Source organism: Scomber japonicus, chromosome 15, assembly GCF_027409825.1.
Source record: "Scomber japonicus isolate fScoJap1 chromosome 15, fScoJap1.pri, whole genome shotgun sequence".
In the NCBI taxonomy this organism is placed as follows: domain Eukaryota; kingdom Metazoa; phylum Chordata; class Actinopteri; order Scombriformes; family Scombridae; genus Scomber; species Scomber japonicus.
The window spans coordinates 24753756-24778391 of record NC_070592.1 but is presented as its reverse complement, the minus strand read 5'-3'; the positions used below and the strand labels follow the sequence as shown (position 1 = coordinate 24778391).

Genomic DNA, 24636 nt, shown 5'->3' with positions numbered 1-24636 from the left:
TTAAATTAAAACTGCATTTGGAATTTCAGGAGATGTTGTAGATAAAGGGGTAGAAAACAAAACATAGACTGCCTCATTTTCTTACAATCAAAGAAGTCCTTAGAATATTTTGAAGGATGTTTTGATCACATCACAGTAAGAACATCAGTAAGCAAAAATTTCAGGTATTATTTAAAAGATGCCTACTCAGAAACTCTTCAGGACTGTCTGGTTTGATCAGATTTGTTTGACATTACTGGCAATACAAGCAAACAACACCACAGCTGTCATCACAGTTTGATTCAAATATAGCTACACTCTGACTTGTGCACAGAAATACATAAAACATAGTGTTTTTCCATCTGAGCCTCACCAGCTTAACATCAGTAAGAAAGGAAAGGACAAATAGATATGGAAATCTCCCATTTGAAATAAGCAAAATGGAACTTTGGTAGATCATGGTGTGTTCATAAAAGGCCTGACAGAGAAAATAGGTTTTCAGGCTCTTTACGCTACATCTAATTTTACTCTACATCCAGTAGAAGCCTTTTAAAAGCACCTCCAGTGGTCCCTACCCCCAACTTCCAGACCAATCGATCTGTATTCTAGTGTTGAAATGGACTTGTCTCCTGGTGACAGATCACTACATCCTCCTTTGTATGCATTCTTAATCAAATAAGCTGCTCTTACTTTATTAACTTGGACAAGCTTACCTCAGATAAGCCTGTCATTTTAAGCCACTTCAGACGGGGGATTCAGCCTGCGGAGGTGATGAGAGTTGACTCCGAGAGCCAGAGATGCAAGCTTTAGGTCGCTGTGTTATTGTGTGAGGTTGGCCCGAGGCTCCGGAGAGAATCACTTCCTCTAATGGAAAACTATTGTCTGCCACTGAGGACATACAACTGTGTGGAATACGGATCAGCCTATCTGGACTTATGCACAAGACAGAATGAAGCTCTCTATCCGATAGAAAGCTATTTTGGAATTGTAATATCCACTGAAGTCGATTCTGATTAAGCAATACATCTGGAATAGACTGTACTCTTTTGTGTGGATGGGTGATGTTCGCCATCCTCATGGTAATGCATACAGAAAACTAAAAAAAACTGCATAAAGGAAGAAAAAATAGCTACCTTTTCTACTGTAGTGCCCCATATTTTAGCTCCGACAATCAGACTAAACATCTAAAACTGTCATAACAAAGCAACAATAAGGCACTTGGTGAATTATTTATTCATTTGAGTGGATTGAATGTAGGTTAATGAGCACAACAGTATGAGATTAGAGGTGTCTTTGCTTGAAATATGATGTCAATCCCTTTGCGTATACTGCATTATTTATTTACTCCTCTTCCCTATGAGGCGACAGTAAATGTCTAATGTAAGAGGTAGACACATCCCCTCTAACAACAGTCTGAATCAAACAGGGAAGGTTCACAATCAGTTCAGAGCACTCCTGTGTGTATGTAAAATGTATACAGAGCCAGTGAAGCTCTGAAGGAAATATTCTCCGACAGATCGTCCCACAGGATGAGGAACTCCATTTGCCTCACGGGTTTCCTCTCTCTCCCTCCCCTTTCTCCGGAGTATGACGATGTGTGATACATGGATTATCTTTTTCCTCCTTTTCTGCATCTCAACAGGTCACTCCATCTCTTTACCCCCGCAGGATTCACTTGATTCCAGACTGTGAAAATGTTAAAAGTCCACCGTTTGGCCAAAGGGAGATCCTCTATGAGGTTGGATGGCCTTTTTTCGGGATTCGGTTCGACATTGTGTGGGACTTTGGGAAGGAAGCTTGTGTGTGGTTCATCGAGTCTAGGAAAGAAAGTAGAGGAAGGAAATGAAAATGAGCTTCAATGATTTTTTTAGAACTGTCCTTTGTCACATTCTGGTATCTGGACTTTAAGGTTGGACTTTTGTGGTAATGAAATCAATCAGGCGTTGCGTTTCTAGCTTAATACAAGCACTGGGTGTCATTTTCAAACTGCAGCAACAGGGACCCCGTTGTGGTTCAGATGACACAGAGTTGTCTTTTACTATAAATGCACAGGTACAAAGCAAAGCAGGGAGTCCAGGCAGACAGGAATTCCCCCGAGGGGATTGTGGAAGGGTATAACTGAAGAGCTGAGGGTCGGGCTTACAAACCAGGGGGCAATTTTCAAGGATTTTTCAAGCCCCAGAAAAATATTTTCAACATTTAACACCTGTCAAGAAAACATCAAGGTGCCTCAAAGTCACATTAATATTTGATGTGGCATGGTAAGGTTGTGTCCTCTGTGGAATATTTGATTTTGTCTAACCTGAGGACTTTCATATGAGCATGGATAAGACCACTAATTGTGGGTTTTTTAAATATTTTTCAGAGGGTCTTCCTATCCTCTGAGAAGATTTTTGTTGTTAGACTCTTGCTAACCCTAACCCTAACCCTAAATGTAACCCTTCTTTAACCATGCATATTGTATTGTCTAGAATATATATGGTCATATATATGACCATATATGGTCATATATATTCTGACAACTGAAGGAAGCTGTGAACTTCTTGGACTTCTTTCAAGTCAGTATAGGCATCAGAGACATAACATCTCTGAATAATTGAAATAACTGTGAAATGAAGCTATTGTCAATTCTTCTGCAGGCTTGGAACCTTTTCAAGGATCCCCAGGTGGCTTTTATATGGTTCAATGAGTTTTTTTTGTGTCTATGTGGCTTAGTCAAATTTTAAGTGATTACAACGTGAAAATAAACGTATGAATAACTTTGCAGACCCAGCATCAAATTTCTGCTTTTAATCCATTTTGAGAGAATATATGGATTATGGAGGATTATGGCAAAAAGTGGTGTAACCATAGAAATGTTGTACCAAATAATTCAACATACAAAAATTGTCAATAAAACACAATATCAACTAGTTTGGCATGATCTTACATGATTATAACTTTTTATATTAAATAAAGCTAATGGAACCAGGAACCAATTATTTTAAGAACACTTAAATACACTGTAGGTGGATACAATATTTAATATTTACTTTTGTGGTTACACCATTTGACATTTTCAGGAGCATTCAGTCTTACTTTTGGTATGAAATGGTGCAAATGTAATTTGTTTAAATGTCATTTTACTAAATGTACATTTGAAAAACCTGATGCTGCTTTTAAGACCATTTTTTAAAGATATTTTTGAATTGCTCATCTTGCCAATCCTTATTTGTCACTGACCCATATATCAGTGTCTATACAGTATATCACTGTATCATTCAAAGAAACATCATAGTATAAGCCTCTTGATAATTGAAAAAGTGAAATTAGTCAAGTGTCTCTACATAATGTTGATCCTTATTTGACATCATATTTTCAGTACATTATCATATTAATGTAAAGAACACACACCAGAGATAGATCCAAACATTGAAGCTTGAAATGTTTTTCACTGTTTCACTTTTTTTGACCCCATACTTCAATGTATTTCAATATTTACATGTACATAATTACAGAAACCAACATACCTTTAGCACCAAAGAGATCACTTGATAGATGGCCTGGTAGAAGTCAGGACATCGACCTAGAAAGGAATAAAAAACACACTATAACCATACCAGTTCACAGCATTTTACCACTGATCATATCAAAACTGTGACAAGACATATTATATTTTATGTTTCATTATTGTAACAGACGATATATTTTATCAAAGTCTTAGGATCAAGTTATTTCATTATACAGTTCGTTGAAATGTTACTGCTATTTATCATATATTTTTTACAGTGTTTTTTGTTACAGATATCTAATTATTCCCAGCTTTGTGGCTAGATTATGGACTTAACAGAGACAGGAAAACATATTACATTTAAGTTTAGAGTGGGTTTATGTCCAACTATGTTAGGGGAGAGGTTAAACTGGGTCAGGTTGTTTACCTTGTGGGACGGAGGTCTTTTTAAACAGCTACTGCCATCCTCTCTCTGCGGAGGTCAGCTGGGGATCATTTAGAGTCTCTTTAATGGACAGGGCAAAGGCAGGCTCTTTAAAACGACTAGGAAGAGGGTCACATGACCGGAGGAGAACAGAAAGAGCAAAACAAGAAGAGAGAGAAATCCCCAACCCACCCACCTTCCTCCCCTCCCCCGAACCCCCCGCCCCACCCTACCCTACCCTACCCTCCGAACTGAACATAGAGGCCCCTAGAGGTCAAGGAGGCTTTTTCATGCGGTTGCTAGGAGCCATTTGTGTCAGAGTAAACACTCCGAAAGTTAATGTGTGTTTACTGATGACGCCTGACGTGATCAGCGCTCGCTTCACATCGAATTATATGAACAAACAGAGCGGATAGAGTTTCAAGAGTGGCAATGTCGTTATCGCTAAATCCTCTAAATCTCAGTCGGAGAGAGATTTCCGACAAAATGCATCACATGTCGTTCAAATACAAATTCTTATCAGATTACCAAGGTCAGCTGTAAAGTCACAGCCATTTGCTGTTTGCATTCTTTCTAAGTGTTTTTCAGTTAATGCCATCTTGCCACCACTTTGCTAGAACATATGGCTTTTTATTTGGTTTTTCACTTGAGGTGAGGCGATATCCATTGTGGTTTAATTCATAAGCTGTCTATCCGTTGGTTAAATAATCCAAATCTATCTTGCTTTTTTTTTTCATTTGGGTTGTTAGTTTAAATTAGAGTTTGTTTTTATGAGTTGATAATTAGTCTCTCGAACACAAGTGTTTTCTTTCAAAATGTTTATTCAGCATCAACAAAGAGGAAAATATTAAAGGGCTTACATAAGCTCAAGAAATCAGTCTAGTTGAACAAATCTCTAAAATGGATATAATTACCAATTCACCAGCATGTGATTTAGTATCTTAAAATTGAATATTAGGCCTACAAAGTCAGAAAAGTCGTTTTTAAATCAAGAAATGACATCAAAATGACTTATTTAGAGTATCTAAAAAAAAATGAAAAAAATCACAAAAATGAAAAAAAAAAAGCTCCTGGACTGTTTCGCAGCTCTGATCGTTTGGTGTACATAAAATATGAGCAGCTATTTATAGATGGATTAAAGTGGATGTTTAAGTGGGCATAATCATGAACACACTACAGTACATAGGCTCTTCAGAATGAAACAGCTGACAATATCCACAGTTGCACACCATGCTTTTATAAGCCCTTTAACACTAAAGAACTATTATTTTACAAAAGAAAAGAGAGAGGAGGAAACATCAATACAATATGTATACAGTATGACTTTGCTCTTTTTCAGTTTTTGTAAATGTATATTTTACAAGGGACACAACTTCACCAATTAACCCCTCAGAAAAAATATCTACAGTACTGCACTTTCCTAGAACTAAACTACTACATTTTAAAGTGATCCACCACGCTGTTCAAGGGTTTAAAGAATAGAGGGTGATAAATTAAGTTGCACTGGCAGCTGTGTAGAAACATTGTATCGACAGCTTAAAGTGATTTCGCTAATCGTTACCGAGTAAAATAGCTTGATACGATGTCATTCTTCACAATCACTTAGCTGAGAGAGGAACTTAAAAGTCATACTATGGAGTCTTTCTTAAATCTCAACGTCCAAGTCGATTTCTCCTAGAGGAAAAAGATGGATTCCCTAAATTGCTTTACACATTTTACCCAGCGGTAGTTTTTATAATCAGGGAGAGGGGAGGGGTGGGGGGTTCCACTTTTTGTGAAACCAGTTTTTTTTTAACTCATTCAGTGTCTCGCTATGACCGTTTGTATTATTTTGCGGTTTAGTTTCTAAAAAGGTGGGAGCGTCCATAAAAAATCCATTACTTGGGTTGAAACAGCCATGAGGACTCAGGTGCAGGGTTGTATAAACAGTTCAATATCTGGTGTATGGCTGCTCTCTGTACACTCCCTTGGCTGATCGTGCTGACGGTGCCTTGCCGCGGTTGTTTGCCCACTCTTCCTGACCTGATTAAGAAGAAAAAGGAAAAAAAAAGAAACAGATGGGGAGTGATTACAGAGGCGTTACACTTAAATCATTCATTCACAACAAGCCTGTGAGAGCCTCTCAAGGTCTACGGAAATCTTCGGAATATGCTCTCTTTTATGAAAACAATAGAACAAGCAGGCGGATGTGAGAGCTTTGAACGCCTGGTATCGATGCGATGACAAAAGCACAGTTTCAAGCAGGGAATACAACAAAAAAAAAGAAGAAAAAAAAGGGACTTGCACCCAGAAGCTTGACTTCTACCTGGAAGGATGCATCTCAGATAATTGAATGAGAGGATCAAACAGCTACTTGAAAAGGACCTGTTTAGTGGCTTCCAGCAAAAAGGTCACAATTACCATTAGCCCAAATCAGCCCCTGTTCACCCCCTGCTACTGTCAGTGTTAAAGTGCCAGTATCGATGGCACCTTTTGTCTGATCTTCAGCCAGCACTGAGACTTCCCTTGAGCTGAAGTTGTTTTTTTTTCCCCCTGTGTAGAGGCTCTCTGTTGGCAGCACATAGCCAATACCCCTTAATTAAACCTGTCACCCTTTCACTTCACTTCACTTTGAAGAAACAGACCAAGGTAACCTTGTGTTTTGAGTACAAGGATGCACATCAGCTCTGTTAATCTGTTTCCTTTGAACTGTCGCCTTCTTTTTTTTTCTCCGTGTGACCCATGCAGCGCTTATTTTATGTGCAGCTACGCAACACCCTTAATGAGTGGAAGACACTTCTTTCACTTGTGTGGCAAAAAAAACTTGGGAAAGTTTTTATTAGCTTTGACTCACTTCCACAAACACAAATCTCAAAAGGATGAGAATGAGGGGAAAAAAGCACGTAGGTTGTGAGTAAGGTTAATGATGCAATAGAAATAATAGCACCTTTTCACCTTGTTTTGCCAAATACAATTTAAAAGGGGAAAATGCTGCAGAATAACAGTTTCACCACTCACTTTATATGTGAAGAAAATATTCAACATAAACACATGCAGCACAGTAATTAACCTTTGTGCCGTCCTCCCGGGTCAAATTGACCCCGTCTGTTTTGACCCTCCCTTCCTTCCTTCCTTCCTTCCTTCCTTCCTTCCTTCCTTCCTTCCTTCCATATTTCCTCTGTCCTTTTTTCCTTCCTTCCTCCCTTCTTCCTTTTCATTTCTCCCTCTCTCCCTCCCTCCCTCCCTCCTTCCTTCCTTCCTCTCTCCCTCCCTCCTTCCTTCTTTGCCCCCCTACCTTCCTTCAGTCCTTCTTTCCTCCCTCCATCCTACCTTCCTTCCTTCCTTCCCTCTTTCCTCCGTCATTCCTTCCTTTCCTTCCTCCCTTCCTTCTTTCCTTTCCTCCTTTTCTACCTTCTTTCCTTTCCTCCTTCCTTCCTTCCTCCTTTCCTTCCTTCTCCCTCCCTCCCTTCCTTCTTTCCTTTCCTCCACTCTTACCTTCCATCCTTCCTTCCTCCTTTACTACCTTCATTCTTCCTCCCTTCCTTCCTTGACTCGAGGACAACAGGAGGATTAAAAGGTATCTTATTATGTTATGCATCAGTCACAAACTAAACATATTTGAAAACATTGACATTTAATACATTATATATTTAACTAATTAAAAACTACACACTCTAATATACACACTGTAATCCATCACAGCTTCAGTATGTATTCCTATATGTGCAGCAGCCTTGTCACAAAAGGTTTAGAGGGTTAAATGATACACACAGGAAATCAGAGTCTAAATTAACAGTTTATCATATGATTATTATACAGTATTTTCCTGCTCACACAAATGCCACACATATATTATAAGAGGTGGATGAAGGTACACTCCACTGCAATGTGCTGTACATTAGCTCGAGTATCATCAGAACGCATTCTGTAGTAGCCTGCAGCAGGTTTCACCTTGGCCCACTTTTTTTTTTACTGTATCTTGTCAAAAGCTGACACAGTATTGTTGAACATGATTACGCTGTGGTGTTAACTTTGTCTGAACCGCAGCTATTTGCAGCTCTCTGCAGACACAATAAGTGAAACTCAAACAGGAGACGAGTCATTGAAACGGCCTTAAAACTCAACTTATTAGGTTTGAAAAAGGTGCTGGAGTGAAGAAGTCACATAGTAGGTTGTTAAATGGTGAGAATTTGGTTACCTTAACCCTAATCTTCTAACCGTCACACTGCCTGACAGACTGACCCTCTACCCCAACCCAATCCAACCCAACCCAACCCAACCCAAACTCTTGAAGGGTTTTAGTCCATGCCTCACTAAAAACACAAGGACACAACAAGATGAACATTTTAGATCTATGAAATACATCCCTAACAGACACATAGGTCTATTTGCCCTGGTTGACCAGATGTTTTACCTGGATTCAATAAACTTGGTGTATGGTATTGAATGAAGAATTGTTGGCAAACTGTATATCGGACAAACACCAAACACATTGCTATAAAATCTGACAGTACTCTACACACATTTTCGTAGACATCTCAAGCCATATTTGATGATGGCAGGCCTAGAATGGAGAACAGGTTGGCCACTAGCAGCGGAAAGATGCTGGGTAAATAAATTAAAAAAACCTTTTTACCCCATGGACCGAATGAAGTCTGAACAATATAATCACAAGTACTTAAAAACTCCACCAGGAACCTGAGTTAAGCAACTACAATCATGTTTAAAAAGTTTATTAAAAAACTAATCATGTTTGGACACTGTATCAGAAACTAATCAGGACAGTTAACAGACTTATGTCCCTAAAAGACAGTGGAGACAATCATGATTGAAGATTCTTTTCATGGGAATCAAACCATGGGGGATAATAACATCTTGGAATGGCACCAATGCACCAAGATGACGAGCATTTTCTTCTTCTATTTAATTATATATATTATTATCTTGTGCCACTTAATAGATTCTAGAAGGTCGAGTGCAAACTACTTCAAAAAATTATTAGTTGTGTTCTGACTGATTATAGCTCAGAGACCTGAGGGGTTGCAGATGGAAAGATAATTGAGGCCCAGTATACCATCGATGGACCAAGAAACATAGACTCTTCTACAATGTAATGGGAATACAAAGGGTTTAAACAATCAAAAGGCTGTGTGTTTGTGCCTTTTGTTCAGCCAAGAGCCAAATATATTTAAAAATTCCTAAACCCTCACCCTTAACCCTAATCTCTAACCCAAAACTCCTAACCGTAACTCTAACACACACCAATTCCAATTGATTTTGTCTTAACAATGTTGCATATTCAGAATTTCACACTGTATTAACTTGTTTAATCTGTTATGTTTACACAGCAGCTGCCAAACTGCATTTATTTTTAGATCAGTTCTGATTTCTATCCACCAAAAGTCTCAGCAGAGATGAAGCCGGCGTTATGATTGAACTTTGGCTGTCAAGAACATATAAGAGTATTTTAAAACGGCTCCTTAGGATCAAGTGGACTACAGGGCCTGGTCTTTTTTTATGTTTTTTAGTTTTTTGTTCTTTTTGTGAGGTGAGAGTAAAGTAAATCTTGTTACTGCAGGTCCTAAATCAGCTTGTTAAAGTCCTGTTTTTTTTTTTCTTAGAAGTGAGCGAATCATTACTGCTTGAGGGCAGCATTTGGATTGAAATATTTTGCAAAATAAAAGCAACACAAAAAAATAATTGAAGTTTAAATAAGGTTAAAATAACCATCCAATAATAATAAATACATTCTGATTTGGTGTAGCCATAAAATGATTAATTAGGTGTAGTTAAGTTAGCACTGCAACTTCTTCAAAAATATGATAACACTTAAAAAATACATTGGCATTGTTCTTGTCTAATGAGCTAAATAAACTAAACAAATAAAATGTCTGGACTGTGAATAAATCTACTTAAACATGTTTATTGACTACGTGTCAAAGGCATTAAACTATTAGTCGGATGGCAACTGAGACAAAGCCAGCAGTGGAGAAGCAGGAATTGAAAGTCGATATTCTAACAATTAACAAACATATACAGGGGAAAAGAGAAGTCTGTAACTCACCATACGAATCATATGATTCCCCACTGTGTCCATATTCATAGTAGTCATCTGAGCTGTGAACAGACAGAATAAGAAGGTGAATATCAGAAACATAAAATAAAACATTCTGAATCAAATATATGAGTTATCAGCATCAAAGTCAGTTTTTAGCATGATGCAATCACATATAAATCATTAAGTGTCAGTTTTTTTGGTTTTTGTTTTAGTTGTACTCTGTTGGACATTAAAGTAAAAAAAAGAAACAAGAGGCAGCTTTCAATCATTTAGAGGTTCAGTCATATTGGTGGTTTCGTGGAGGCAATTTCCTCTCCTATTTCTGCACAAGCTTCCAGTTCCATATCGCTGCATATGGAGATCTATGAGAGGTGGCAACTTTAATGAAAAATAAAAAGATGGGGAGGCAAGTTGCATACCGGTTCATTTCTCGCTTGTTTATTTATTTATTTATTGTTTATTTATTTATTTATTTATTTCTATATTTGCGGTGGGCCGGTGAGATGCTGACAGAACAATCCCGCTTCAGTATCATTCAGTAACAGCGCTATCATTCAGGAGAGGCAATTCATCATAAGGCTGCCACTGAGCTGACGCCAGCCATCACAGCTGGGTCCTCTCTCTCTCCTGCCTGTCAGTCAGTCTGTCAGCGAAGGCAGCACCTCTCTTCTCTCAGGATTAGCTGAAGGCACCGTCCGAAAAAACCCCAAACACACCACGTCAACACCCGCCGACCGCCGAGGGCAAAGAGGTGACCGTGTGGAAGTAACGGATTACGTTTTCTTACCCTTGTTACTGTAATGGAGGAGCTTTTGCGGTGTGATCTCAGGGAGCCAAACTGAGGTCTGAGAGTCAGGGTTGAGACCATCTGCTTCTCTATCGTATTACACCACAGTTTGCAGCACTCCAGGAAATCAATTTCTACAAATTCACTTTGTTATTAAGTCTGCTTTTCACTGAGCAGTATCTGTTTCATAAAAAGAAACCTCACATTCATTTAAATTCAATTTGCCTTCCCGTATATGCAAATAAATTCACTGGTAAAGTGATGAAATAAGTTTGAAATAAGGTTTGTGTGGAGATATGACAGCTATCAAACTATATATATACATATATATTACATACTATAACTATATATGAATATAACACATATTCCATTAAATATTTGCCATGCTCATGAAATTTCGGTCACCCAAATCATATTAAATTATCTTTTTTCACCATGTTTTGATATATTAATACCCAATATTTCTGCTGCCACTCCATGCCAATATAATGGTAATGAATGCAATTCTGTTTACAGTGCTCACAGAGATACAGTGCATGTTTCTGTAGACCATTGGGGTGACACTCACTTTAGTTTAGGGGCCACAAACAACCCAGTTTGATCTGAAGTTGGCCCAGACCAGTAAATATATTGCATTATAACCTACAAATAACATATAATATATATACTATAAATTTACTACAATATACCTTGTCTTTACGCAATTTCAACAATATTATGTCTGTTTTTTCCAGATTATTTTGCATAGAAGCTGCTGATTGACAACATTTTGCATAATTTTCAATATATGAATGTTTTAAATAAATTATCAAGGTATGTAACTAATATATATATCAGTCATATAAGTATGTATTGTTTTTTTCAGAGCGTTGTATTCATGCTCATGTTCAGTCAGGAAATTTGGAATTGCTTTTCTGCAATTTTCATACTTAGCAAAGTTATCCAGTGGGCTGGATTTGACCCCTGAGTGGGTCAGTCCTGGCCTGTGGGCCGTATGTTTGACAACCCTGCTGTAGAAAATCCAAAGGCTTGCTGTCAACTATTTTCTTAGGGACTATTTGTTTGGTAGAAAGTAGTTCCATTAAAAATCAAAGGGGAAGCGAGGTCTGTAGATTATTAAGACATCATTTAAACACATTGCTTTAGAATTTTTCCTGTTGTAATTTTCAAATCATGTTCAAGTTTTCAATCTTCATCAATCCACTTAAAGTTTAATTCACCTCCATTTTTCTGAGGTAGATGTAGAAAACTCAGCAACAGATATCAAAAAGTGGGCCAGTAAACGTGACTAGGTACCACAAGAGCTAAGTGAGAAAATCTGTTTTTCTGTGTGCCATTTCTGTGAGCTGATCCTTACTGTGGCAGCTTCCCCACCACTGATAATATAACAACAGCAACACCATGTCTGTTTTATTGTTTTCTGTAAGAAGAAAAAAAACAAAAACCTTGGGATGGATGAATAAGACCAATTGAGGACAGTGTGAGGAATGGTTTTAAGAATACTTTGCAGGCTCAATGAGACATGAGACAGCTCCCTAAAAGAGGCTTGTGCCTTAAGTCAGGCTTAGCATAAATTTTACACAGTTCATAATTCAACCACAAACAATGCCAAGCCAGCAGAAGCAAACAAGGCTTTCCCCCCTGTGCTAATGTACTCTCCCTACAAGAAGCAAGGCCAGCTGTTGTTAGCTCTGAGGTTTCCAATCAGCCCTTGCAGCAGAGGTTCCACCGTGCATCTGCCATGGATGTCAAGTCACTGGAATATCCTTGACACCATTCATTGGCCGACAGAGACAGAAAGAGAGAGGGAAGGGAGGTGCAACAGAGAGACACGTGACAACTGAATGCATGTTTTGGCTCGTCATGTTGTGTACCCCGAGACAAGGCCTGACAGGATACTAAATAATTAGATTTCACACCATGCTAAAATGCTGGGGTGTATTCCAGAGTGGTCTCCCTCGAAGTAAACATCAATTTTTATGAATGTCAGAAAATCAATTTGCCGCAATTCAAAGGTGCTCGCAGACGTATTGTGAAGTATGTGAAATACTGGGTAATCTTGGGCTTTCCTGTACAGCTCTGTCATATTGAACAATAAAAGACATCCGAATAATACAAAACCTGGATTCTACACAGCATAGCTAACACTGTTACAGAGGCTTGCTTACATGCTGTAGGGCTGTCAGCATTTTCCCCTTAATTTATTTTCACTATGTTTATCTCCTAATAAAATAAATAAATAAAAAAACTGAGAGGCAAGATACCTTTTTTCACTTAATTCTTGAAGTTCCTCTGTTGCCAAAGGCAGAAAGGACCAATAATAGCAGTCTGCTGTGCTGATAGCTGCCAGTGCAGTCCTGCTCTTTGCACAAAGGAGATGAGAGCAACAAAAGCTGTTAGGCTCCTCTAATTTCTGAGGTGACATTTTATCAATATTGCTACACAACTTCTCTCCGTAGTTACTTTCTCTTCTCAATTACAGAGACTGGTGAGTCTTCAGACACATCCTGAAGGTCAAAGATTCTGATAAAATTCTGCTGTGGCCTAAAGTACGCCAGCATCGAATGCCCTACAGCACATCGGTCAGCACTCTGCACTGTATGTGTTTAATATTTAAACATTCTGACTGAAAATAGTCAGTAATCTTTCAAATAGTTTTTTAACAGTGCAGTTTTGAAGTTCAAAGTTAGGAATGTGTCAAGAAAAGGCTTTAAACATTCTCTAGAGAAAATATGTGTTGGTGTTATTTTGCCATTTAAAGAGAAACTTCAGGATTTTTCAACCTGGACACTTATTTTCCCATTTTTTGTGTCTAAAAGACTAATGGGAACACCATATTTTGAAACTGGTCCAGTATTGAGGGAGAGTGCTGCAGCTCATATTGTTAATATGTGTCTGGCAACATTATGGAAAGGACTCTACATAATAAAACCCTTTTCTTTACCTTTTACTTGATCTAGGCTGTTTGTTATTATGTCTAGTCTTGGTCAAGGAGTTGAGTAATCAGCTAAATATGGAGACCATAGTGACGGGTGGGGGGTTTTGTGTTGGAGTACAGCAAGAGAAGCTATATATAAAAGATTTTCAGAGTCATGGCTGAAAATGTAGTCAGAATGGGGTTTACTTCAGCGAGACTTGGTTAGACACAATAACAAACAGGCTGAATCAAGTAAAAGGTAAAGAAAAACCTTTTATTTCTCTGTAGGATCCTTTCCATAATGTTGTCACTTATGATAACAATCTGAGCCTGTCAGTGATTTAAAAAAGCACTTTTAATGGATGAACATTGACAGGGTGCTATCACCCCACTGGATTGAATTGCAGTGGGTGCTCTGGCTCAATACTGTACCAATTTCAAAAATGGCAGTCTCCATTAGTCACTTAGACACAAAATGATGGGAAAATAGGGTCCAGGTTGAACAAAAATGAAGTTTCCTTTTAAGCTTCCTTAGTTTCCTTCAAGGATGGAATGTGTTGCCAAGGTGATATGAGGTACAAAGGAAAATAAATTAGGAAGTTGGAGAATTTCAACCCTCTCGACTGCGTAAGTGTCATAGCATGGTACTCTCCACATTTATCATCATTGATCCCAAATCACAGCTTCGTCTAGTCAAAAGTGCACAGCTGGCAGCCTGAACAGAAGCATGAGATGAGGTGCCTGGGGTGGTTAGATCTCACTCGAGACATTGTCCTGTCATACTGTAGGTGTGAAAGTGCTTTGACTTTTTAAATAGGTCAGCTTTTGATTTGACATTCATTAGCAGAAGGCGTCCACTGCTTTGTGTCTCCCTGAACTTCACTTGCCAAGAAAAAAAACACATCTGTCTGCAGCTCTGGCATGGACAATGTGAGGCAAAGACAACACTTATTAGATAAGTGTGTCTCTTTCATCAGGAATCTGATTCCAGGTCTACTTTTCCACAGGTAAAGACCCTGCCTCTCCAATGCATCTGTCATCTCTGTAAATGCTTCATCTTAAGCACTGATGCTGCTGTTCCTGGGCACCGCGAAACAGATGGTGGTGTTAAATCTGAATGATGTAGTACACGTCCCTGGTGGACTTGTTTTCTTACATCGCCATTACTCTTCCAGTCCTCTGTGATAAATTTGAAGAAATCTAGTAGGACATTACGGAGGGCTGCAGAGGTAATACAGCGCCCGTCTGATGTGGAGTCCAGGGGCTGCTCTTCTTGTTTTAGCCTATTTTCCTTAAGTAAAAAATACATCCTTCGTGCTCCTAATGTAATCATGTTTTTCATTCATTCTTGGCACAAGGTTGAAAGGAACAATGCTGGCTAAAAATATCCTATGCTTTGATTATACCAGCTCAGTGCTGATTTCCAAAGACAACAATACAATGAAAATGGATGAGTGGAAAAAAAGCATCACTTCCCACCATTTAGTATGAAATAAAACTCACGTCATTTCAAATGGAAACCCTGCTTTTGGATACACTGGTGATTGCGCCATGTGGTGGCTGATTGCAAAGCTATCTCCAATGCTGACCCCCTGCTGAAGAGTCACAAAGAGGGACAAAATGGCCAACGGCAAAGATTTGACTTTACAAATGAGTCTTCTTTCTGGCTTTGAGCAGACCATTACTTCTACTCTGTTTCTTTTTTGGAGAGTATATGAAATCCTTTCAGGGGAAAACATGGCCTCTTCAAGTCAGTCTACAGTTTTCTTCAAAACCCATCGTCTGGAAACATGTTTGGGTTGTTACAATGTGAGTATCTGTGAAATATTTTGTTATGTCTTATTGAAGGGGCAATACATTTACAATATGCAAGTTCTTTTTTGTGTTGAGACAGAGAGAGTGCTGTAAATCCCGCCCTTCTTCCTCTAAGATGGTCTAATTCCTGAAGCAGCACCTGTCATTCATCTTGACGAGCTGTCTACCTTGAAAACAGCATCTAGGAAACCAGCATCTGTGTATCCACCGCAGGCATTTCAAAGCAGACAGCTTATACAGCCAATCCCTACTAAAACTTAGAAAAAAACACAATGCTGATATTCCAATTGTACTAAATGGGTGTTGTCTGCCTTAGGGCCCTGACAAACCAAGCAGACCTCAAAGAACTTCAGTCGACAAAGCTCGATTGAACATTTGAACATGGACATTGATGTCATGATGATAGTCAACCAACATATACAGAATATGTACAGCTTCTGTCTGGATGAGAGAACAGAGTAGACTACTATTCTATATCTTTTATGTAGAAGACCAGCATGGAAGTACAAAAAAAAACTATCTAGCCATCCATTTTCATGCCACTGAGGATCTATTTATATCATCTCATATGTTCAGAATCTGAATTTTTGCTTTGCTTTGCTGCTCACTGCCAGCATGTGTCCTTTGCTTGTCAATAAGAGAAAGAAGATGTGGAAGTGAACAAGACTAAGAGCCTTCAGCCATGCTAGAGCTCAATAACACTGTACTTTCTAATTAGCGTTAAGCAATAAAAAAGTAGAGCTGAGGCTGGTGGGAATGACATTAGTTTTGCATTTATTTGGCCTTAAAACACAGTATTAGTCAAATAATAATGTTACTCTAATGATGGCACTAGATAAAAAGTCAGGGCATCATGAAAGAAATTACAATTCACCCCAAAGGGAACAATGTCTGTACCAAATTTCATTGCAAGCCATCCAATAGCTGTTAAGATTTTTTGGTTCAAATGTGAACATCATGGTGGCACAAGAGGAAAAGTCGGGGGAGCATCAAAGTTATTAGGCTGTGACCTCATGGAATCATGAATATCTGTTCCAAATTTCGTGGCAATCGATAGAATTATTATTGTTAAGTAAAAGCCAACGTCAACCAGCTGGTGGTGCTAGAGACGATAAAGTCAACAGAGTGCCAAAGGCAGCAGAGTTCATTCTTTAGGGACCTAGGATCTGTAAAGAAATGTAATCTCAGTCTGTAGTTCGGGAATTGTTGCAATACTTCAGAATGACAGACCGAGGGGTTGAGAATAGCTCAGCGGGTAGAGCACCCGCCCCATGTGTTGAGGCTAAAGCCCTTGTTGCAGGTGACCCCGGTTCGAATCCTGAACCGAGCGGTCTTATCCTGCGTGTCATTCCCCCTCTCTCTGCCTCCTGTTTCCTGTCTATCTCCACTGTCCTGTACATTAAAGGCAAAAAAGCCCTAAAAAATATACTTAAAAAAAAAGAATGACAGACCGACCATCCAACTTTGCCATCCCTAGAGTCATGCTGCTAACATTGCTAAAAATAAATAGGAACCTCACTAAGTGGGTCACTTATGAAATAAATTCCCTTAGTGGCCATAATAAACACTACTTGGACATCTTTGTTGCAATGTTCTACTTGTGAAATTAGTATTAGCTAATGTTAACCACCTCATTCCGATATATTGAGTGTCCTTGTGTGCAGAAATATTCTACATCAACAATGATGTTGATATGATTTAATATCTTTGTCAATGTTTAATAGAGAGGTATATATTGCAGTCTTTTTGTAAAAATGGCTAACTTTTGTGTGTAGGTTTGAGTCCGTGTGTGTTTTTGTTGAGGACTGTTTTGAGTACTTTGAGGTCTTTCAAGCAATTGACTCTGAACTCCTACACCGTGAAACTTAGAAATCCAGCTACTCTTTCCCTCTGATCTCCTCTGTGCCCATCTCCTGTACTAAGATTTACAGTTGTTCCTCAGGGATGCGTCTGCCCTTTAAAACACTGTCACACAGCTATCCTTGTACCTGCGGGCCTTCGGGATCTAGCCTACAATGTACCGTACCCACGCACGGTGCAAGGAAAGGTGCGAGGTGTCAGCAGCCGGCAGTCTCTAAGGTGTCAAGTATAAAATAATGCTTTGATCGCACCCGAGCTGCGAGACGACCTAGCCGTGACCTCTCCAAGTGTCCAGCCAGGGCTGTGCCACAGCTGTCATCCTTCTCATTTCCCTACAGAGACGTCGCCTTCTCTGTGCTAATAAAATTAAAGATGCTCTCCTCACAAGCAGCCTCGTTCAGCCTCCTTGACCTTAGCAGTTGATTGGTACCTAAGTACTGCAGTTTCCGATCATTCTCCTGAGATAAAGCCCTCTACTGCCTCTTCGAAAAAGATGATAGATGATAGCACAACAGCATGCCGCATGGGTGTTTCTAGACTGGGCTCACTGGGCAGTCACAGGCAAGTTATGATTAGATTAGATTATATACTGTACATACGTGAAATGAACCCTCACCAAGTCGACCGAGCATCACAACCACCCCAACCCACACCCTGGGGCCATCCCAGTGGATAAGTCAAGGGTTGCTGAATTTCTTTCCCAGTACACCCCTGGTGCTCTGTGTTGTATAAACACAGTAAGGAGAGGCTGTGATCTGTAGACTGCCATAGCTGTCATGCTGAGGTAGCGTTCTACAAGGTTCCTCCAGGCGTCAGCTCGCTTCAGAAATATGTAAATGTCTCAAAAATGTCTTTAGGGTGTCTAAAAACTGCTTTTTAGCTTAAGTCTCATGTCTAAAGGCTGCAAGTGCCTTATTTGCCTTTCAAATTTAATTATGTCTAAATTACTCTATTCTAGTTACTGTGTATGACAGAATTTGTACAGTGTAGTAACACAATGTTGTCTTGTTACTGTCTTTCTGACTTCGTGGACAGTTATGTCTATGTACCACTTTAACCCAGCCAAAATCCATTAAGAGTTCATCACTATCACTGCTGAGCATATGTATTATTAATTTTTAATATTTACTGAGTATATGTGTTCAAGTGCTGTAATAAAGTATAAAGTATTAAGTCAGTAAGTGTCGATTTCTTATGTAATGATGGCATTTTTAAAAACTAGTCTGTTGACATTAGACACAACTGTAATTCACACAGAAGTGTTATATTGTACTTTTTCATTTTATTTGACATTACTTTGTAGACCAGTATAAAGTGTGAATGTGATGGAGTTTTAATAATGCCAGCTGTATACTGTATGAAACAGTTGGATCCATATTAAAAACCCTCTTGCTAGTACGTAAATGGAGCAGAAAGGTTTGATTAAAGATTAATGAATTAGTTGAGAGAAAGAGAAAATTAATTGGCAGCTGATTTCAAAATTGATTTATCCTTTCAGTCATTTTCTAGATCAAAGGCTTCCAACCTTTCAAATGTGAGGATTCACTAGCTTTGTGTGTCATACATATCTGACAGCATATTGGGGCTTGAATTGTTGGTCAAACAATAGAAGATTTAAGGACATTTAAGGACAAGGATCACCTTGGTAATGTGAGGAATTGTGCTTGATGTTTTTTCCACATTTTCCTTTATATCACAGAGAAATTGATAAATGAATGAATGAAGGAATTAATTGATGAAGAAAATAACAGTTAGTTTCAGCCCTACAGGTAAACGCTGTAAATGTAACTACAGGTTGGTTTTGTCGGACTTTCAGATCTAAAGGAAAGTAAAAAATCCAGATGAATTTTTCTGCTAATCACTGGGTTCATTTGAACAGTTTTTTAAAGGTGAAGGAGTTCAGTTCAGTTCAGTTCAGAGCTTTATTGTCCCTCGAGGTGAAATTTGCAGTGACAGTACAAAAACAACTAACACAACAATAATAAATAAATCAACAGTGACATAGAACATCATCACAGAATACAGCATATTAAACTCCACTGCCATGCTGTGTGGATGTAATGATAAACCAATATAATGAATTTAGACTTTGAGGAAGCAGTATATGGAGGTAAGATAAAATCTACTGTAATACAGTAAGATCTTATATTGATATTTTTGAGCGGCAAGCCAAAAGTTAATCACCACCTACAGCTAAATGAATCACATGTAATGTGGAAATATATTTCAAGATTATTCAGATATCAGCAAATCCACTGATACAGTTTAACAATCTGTTTAAGAGCAGCAGCCTTTTAAAAACCATCCTCTCCCTTTCCCTTTCTGTTCACAAATGGCAGGTCTGTTTCTAGCGTAAGCCATTGGGGTAATACCATGACAGAGAGACTGTAAATTGTTCTGCTTGTTATCCTCCGGCAACTGAAATCCTGCCACGCAGTCAGAGCTCAGATTGGTGACTGGGAGCTCCTTAGGCTGTGAGAAACATTGTTAGGAGACTTCTTGTCCATCTTGTCCACATAAACAGACACACACACATACACACATACACACACACACACACACAATTACACACGGGTTTGCACACACATATATATGCTCTACTCAAGGCCCTGCTGCAGCTGGGACTTGATGACTTTCCTCAGTCTCAGGCTGATATAATGCACCTTTGTCCATCACTAAATAGGATTGTGACTATTAAAAGAAGCAATAGATGCTCAGTATTATATTCACTTAATTACACCTGATAACATTCAATTATTAAAGGAAATAAATGAGTTACTGTGGAGTGAGTAATTAGTGATATATGGGTCATTGAGGGTTTTTTTGTGTCCATTTGGTTTCATCAAATTTAAATGGGTTAAAATTTGAAAATAAATGTATGAATAACTTGCAGACTCTCTTATTTTTTGTGGACCCAGCAAAAGATTTCTGCTTTTATTCCATTGTGAGAGAATATATTAGAGGTTTATGGCAAAAATGTCTGAGTGGTGTAACCATCGAAACTAATGTACCAAATAATTCAACTTGCTTAAAAACAGTAAATTCTCAATAAAACACCATATCAACTAGTTTGGGATGATCTTACATTATAACTTTTTATATTACATAAAGCTAATTGAATACAATTGTGAAGTCACTATTTGTATAAGTCCACTTAAATACACTGAAGGTGGATACAATATTTAATATACATCATTCTTTTGTGGTTACACCATTTGACATTTTCAGGAGCATTCAGTCTTACTTTTGCTAAAAAATGGTGCAAATGTCATTTCAAATGACCAATAACAACCAATAACAATATGAAAGGTACATTTTAACAAACCTGATGCTGCTTTTAAGACAATTTTTTTATGATATTTTGAATTGCTCATCTTGCCAAATCTTATTTGTCACTGACCTATAAGAAGCTGGAGTCTGGAATAAAGATTGACACAATATTATTAGTTTTCATGACCTTATAATTAAGTTAATGAAAAAAAAAAATCAAACATTTACACAAGAAATAAAACATCTTGTATTGTCATTTAATAACATCATAAACAACAGATAAACACTGATAACTTGCTCCATGACACAAAATGTCCTGTGTTTCTGGACAAATGGTCACAATTCAATTAATCTCAGCCCTGTCATATCACAAGAATAGCTTTATAATGGAAATGTTGTGTAAATGCACAATGTAAGCCGGCAGTGACAGTAACTTTTCAACTAAAACCAGGACACAGGATACACAAATAAGAATAGAAGTAAGTGAATCAGCTGTCTCTGGAGGAGCTGGCTCCAATGTCCGGGCCCTATTAGTTGCTTTGTCCCCGTCAGATAACAGACATGAAAATCTCTTTGAGTGGACCCAGCCTCCAGCTTTTGCATGACGGGATTGTTTTTTTTCTTTCGTGCCGCCCCCTCCGACTGCCAGCACCTTCACCGCACCGAAACACACCCCCGCCATACTATTCACAAAGCTGCTTTTTAAAACAAATAGCTGCATGTTCCTGAGGCGGACCATCCTCTCGCTAGCAAGCATGTCTACACCTTACTGCTGACACTTCAAGAAACAAACCTCGGCGTGTTAGAGAAAGGGAGAAGAGCATGTGTATGTGTGTGTGTATGTGTGTATGTGATGAGTGTGTGATCTGCCAACCCCCCACACCCCCCATCCAAGAAAGCAATAGCACAAAAGATGGATGAAACCTGGGTGACATACATCCTGACACCTCCACAAAAGAAAACATCGACCACCCTGCTCACAAAAGCCAGAGGACAGAATAATGTTTTTTTTCTTCTTTGTGTTGGTTTTCCTTTTTTTTCTCTCTTTTTCCCCCAGTTGCTGCCAATACAATTCAATTTTTGACACGCTAAATGTGGCAACAATCATTCTTTTTTTGAAATGGCGAAGGCAGGCACACATAAACGCAGCACAATCGGCGCTGATGAAATACAGTAGTAGGGCACCAACAAACCAAAGCAAAAGCCTTTTGACCTTGTGTGGCTTGGAGAGTGTGATAGCTCCCTGGATATAAGAAAATCAATATTCTGCATTTAGCTGTGCAGGACCCTCTGTTAAATGGAGCAACATAAGACTGTTTGTTTTGTATTGACGTGAAAAACGCACCAAGCAAAATGCACATTTAGCCAGATATTATAAAAGGTAATTAAAGCTATGAAGATATGTTTAATAATGGGTTGGTCATTCTTTAGAGAAAAAAGTAATTATCATGGTTTATTTAAATATTTTAGACTCAAAGATTTGCTTCTTTAGAGCTTAAATACCTGATTGGATTGCATCCAACCTGATTGCATTTATCTAAACTGGAATTAAGAAGTTGAAGTGGACTTTAATGAATAAGGGTTCAATGTTAAATGGACTGAAAGGTCAGTCAAAACGTTTCAGACATAGCAAAATGTTTCATTAAGAGAGCGTGTGTGTGAGTTTCAAACAGGGCAGAAAATGAGCATAAATGACTCATAACAGCCCATGGACCATCATTTAACAGCACTGAACTTAAAAGACATCAAAAGTTAAAATTTGAGGCCATATTCTGCCAGGTTCTTTCTAGCTAAAATAGTCAGACTGCAGCTTACTCTCTGCCCTCGGATGCAGCTTATAAACATGTATTTTAGACTTTAAGAGAGTCTTAAATTAAACTCATCCCATATTCAAGAGTCCCTTTTAATTCAGTGCACTTGTTCAAGCTGTTTGGAGAGCTGCCATTGTCATGTGTTTTTTGCTCTGGTAGGAACTCTAAGGGGCATGATGACATCATAACCTAGTTTCAATTTCTGTGTTGGTAATTCCTCCTAATGCTTAGTGTCTTACTGCTAAAAATAATGTTATTATTGGGTATTAAAGAATATATACTTCTATAGCACTCAATGCATGGAAACTAGAATGGTTTTCATATAAAAAAGCCAACATTAAAAGCAGCAATGGTTGATTCTTTTGGCCACTAGGGGGCAACTCAACAAGCTGTAAACACAACATTGACTGATGGTGCGTTCCAGTTGTACTCGGAAGGCAGAATTTCTGAGTTCCCAGTCAGAAATTTCAATTGGAACGCACTCTGAAGTCAGCTTTCCAATTGATCCATTATCAAGATAAAACATATTTGTAATTGTTGCTTTCATTGTACTGTTTCACTTGAATTTTTTTTCATATAAAGGCTGGATGTACTGGATACCTCTCAACCACACCAAACTGTAAATTTTTTGTCTGACAATACAAAGTCCACACTGATTCCTGCATTTACGCTGATTCATGAGATTGGACGATAAGTTGTCCATCATGAACATAAATCCGAGGAACAGTACGAATTCCACAGTATGAAAGAGATATAGAGGGAACTTACTTTTGTCCTTGATTACTGTAGTTGTTGTCATACGACTCATATCCTTGGTCATCATAAGCTGTTCCGTAGCCGTCATCGTATTCCTGAAATAACAGGGAAAATGCATCTAGTTACATCGGTTGCAAAAAGGGTAAAATGCCAGTAAGCATTTTGACATTGAAGAGGTGTTGATATTATAACCTGTGCAACATTGTAGACCTGTTGAAACGAGGTACAGAAAACATCTGTAGAAAAAGAAACTGCTGTGTTAGACATATTTTTTCTGACTTAATACCTTTTTTCCCAAATGCCAAACTGAAATAACCTACCCTTTAAATGCTTCCAGGGTATTTTTTTCATAATCTTGCATCAAAGCCTTCAACTTAAATAGTGTTAAAGAACCAATCCCAGGCCAAACTGCTTGATCTACACCATGTACGCTGCAACATTAGAGTGGCAACTGCAGCCCTGCCCTTGTCCCCATGTCAGCTGAGTGACAGTGGGATGTAAAGTCTCTTGCTGTGGCTACGTTTCATCACCACCTCAAAGGATGAGCCTTGAACATCTGTTTGTGCTCCAGCAATCTGCCCCGTCTCCCCCATCTGCACTCTACCAAGGCCCCCGCCAAGAGGAACATCAAAGCGAACCAGTGCCGCACCCGTCCTAATTTGGGATAAATGGGACTTTGTTCCACAAAAGGCGTCGACCCCTAGCGACACATCTCTCATCCCCCACACACTTCTTGGCTAATTCCATCTGCCCCTGATTTGCATGCTTGAAATGAATGTCTGTAAGATTTAGCACCAGAAGAAAATGCTCATCACATCCATATTATTATTAAGGCCCTAATTCCTGATTAGAAATGTGCATTTGCCAAATGACAGTATTTGAATTGACTCTTTTATCTTTAATCCTCCAGAAAGTATGTGTGAAGGAACTACATATAACTCTCAACAAAAGAGACCCAGATGCAACACTTGCTTGTTTCCGGGAAAAATATTATTCAAATGGTTACTTAAGCTTTGGTAACTGCACCAGTTGCTTCTAGACATTTCTTCTCTCTGAGAGCTACCTTTTCTTACACTGTGCGGGAAACCTGGCAGGTGCAGTTTAGGATAATTCATATATGCCGAAACCCCCCCGTGGTCATCCCACTGGGTGGCTTTCAAGATTTGTTTGCATTTCCTTTGCTGTTTGTGTGTGAGGTTGGTTGGTTTTTGTGGAGGTCTTTGTCTAGAGGTAGCTTCAAGGGAATTGAGGTCCCCACCAGGCATTTGTAATTCTGCCATTACTAGAGCTTTGGCAAAGTCAACAATTTCCAATGCTAATGCAAGGACAAAGTACAGTCGACAACCGTACCTTTGACAATATTAAACCCTTGAGAACCGTTTTAGAAACAAAAGGAGCAGCAGTTCTCAAAAAGCAGTGCAGTTTTGTCAAAAGGAATGCAATTAAAGACAGGCAGATGAAACTGTAGACTTTCATTTTTAATTTGCCAT

The 24636-nt window shown here is 38.7% G+C and overlaps 1 protein-coding gene across 1 annotated transcript in view; it reads right to left on the bottom strand.

Moving 5' to 3' along the window:
• Nucleotides 1–5823: 5823 nt before the first annotated feature.
• khdrbs3 (KH domain containing, RNA binding, signal transduction associated 3) overlaps nucleotides 5824–24636 on the bottom strand; it is a 109979-nt gene continuing 91166 nt past the window's right edge. Inside the window, exons 7-9 of the mRNA XM_053334539.1 lie at nucleotides 23159–23241; nucleotides 9937–9989; nucleotides 5824–5915 (exon numbers count right to left, since the gene is read on the bottom strand). Coding sequence (XP_053190514.1) covers nucleotides 5824–5915; nucleotides 9937–9989; nucleotides 23159–23241 — 228 coding nt within the window. The remainder of the gene's footprint in view (nucleotides 5916–9936; nucleotides 9990–23158; nucleotides 23242–24636) is intronic.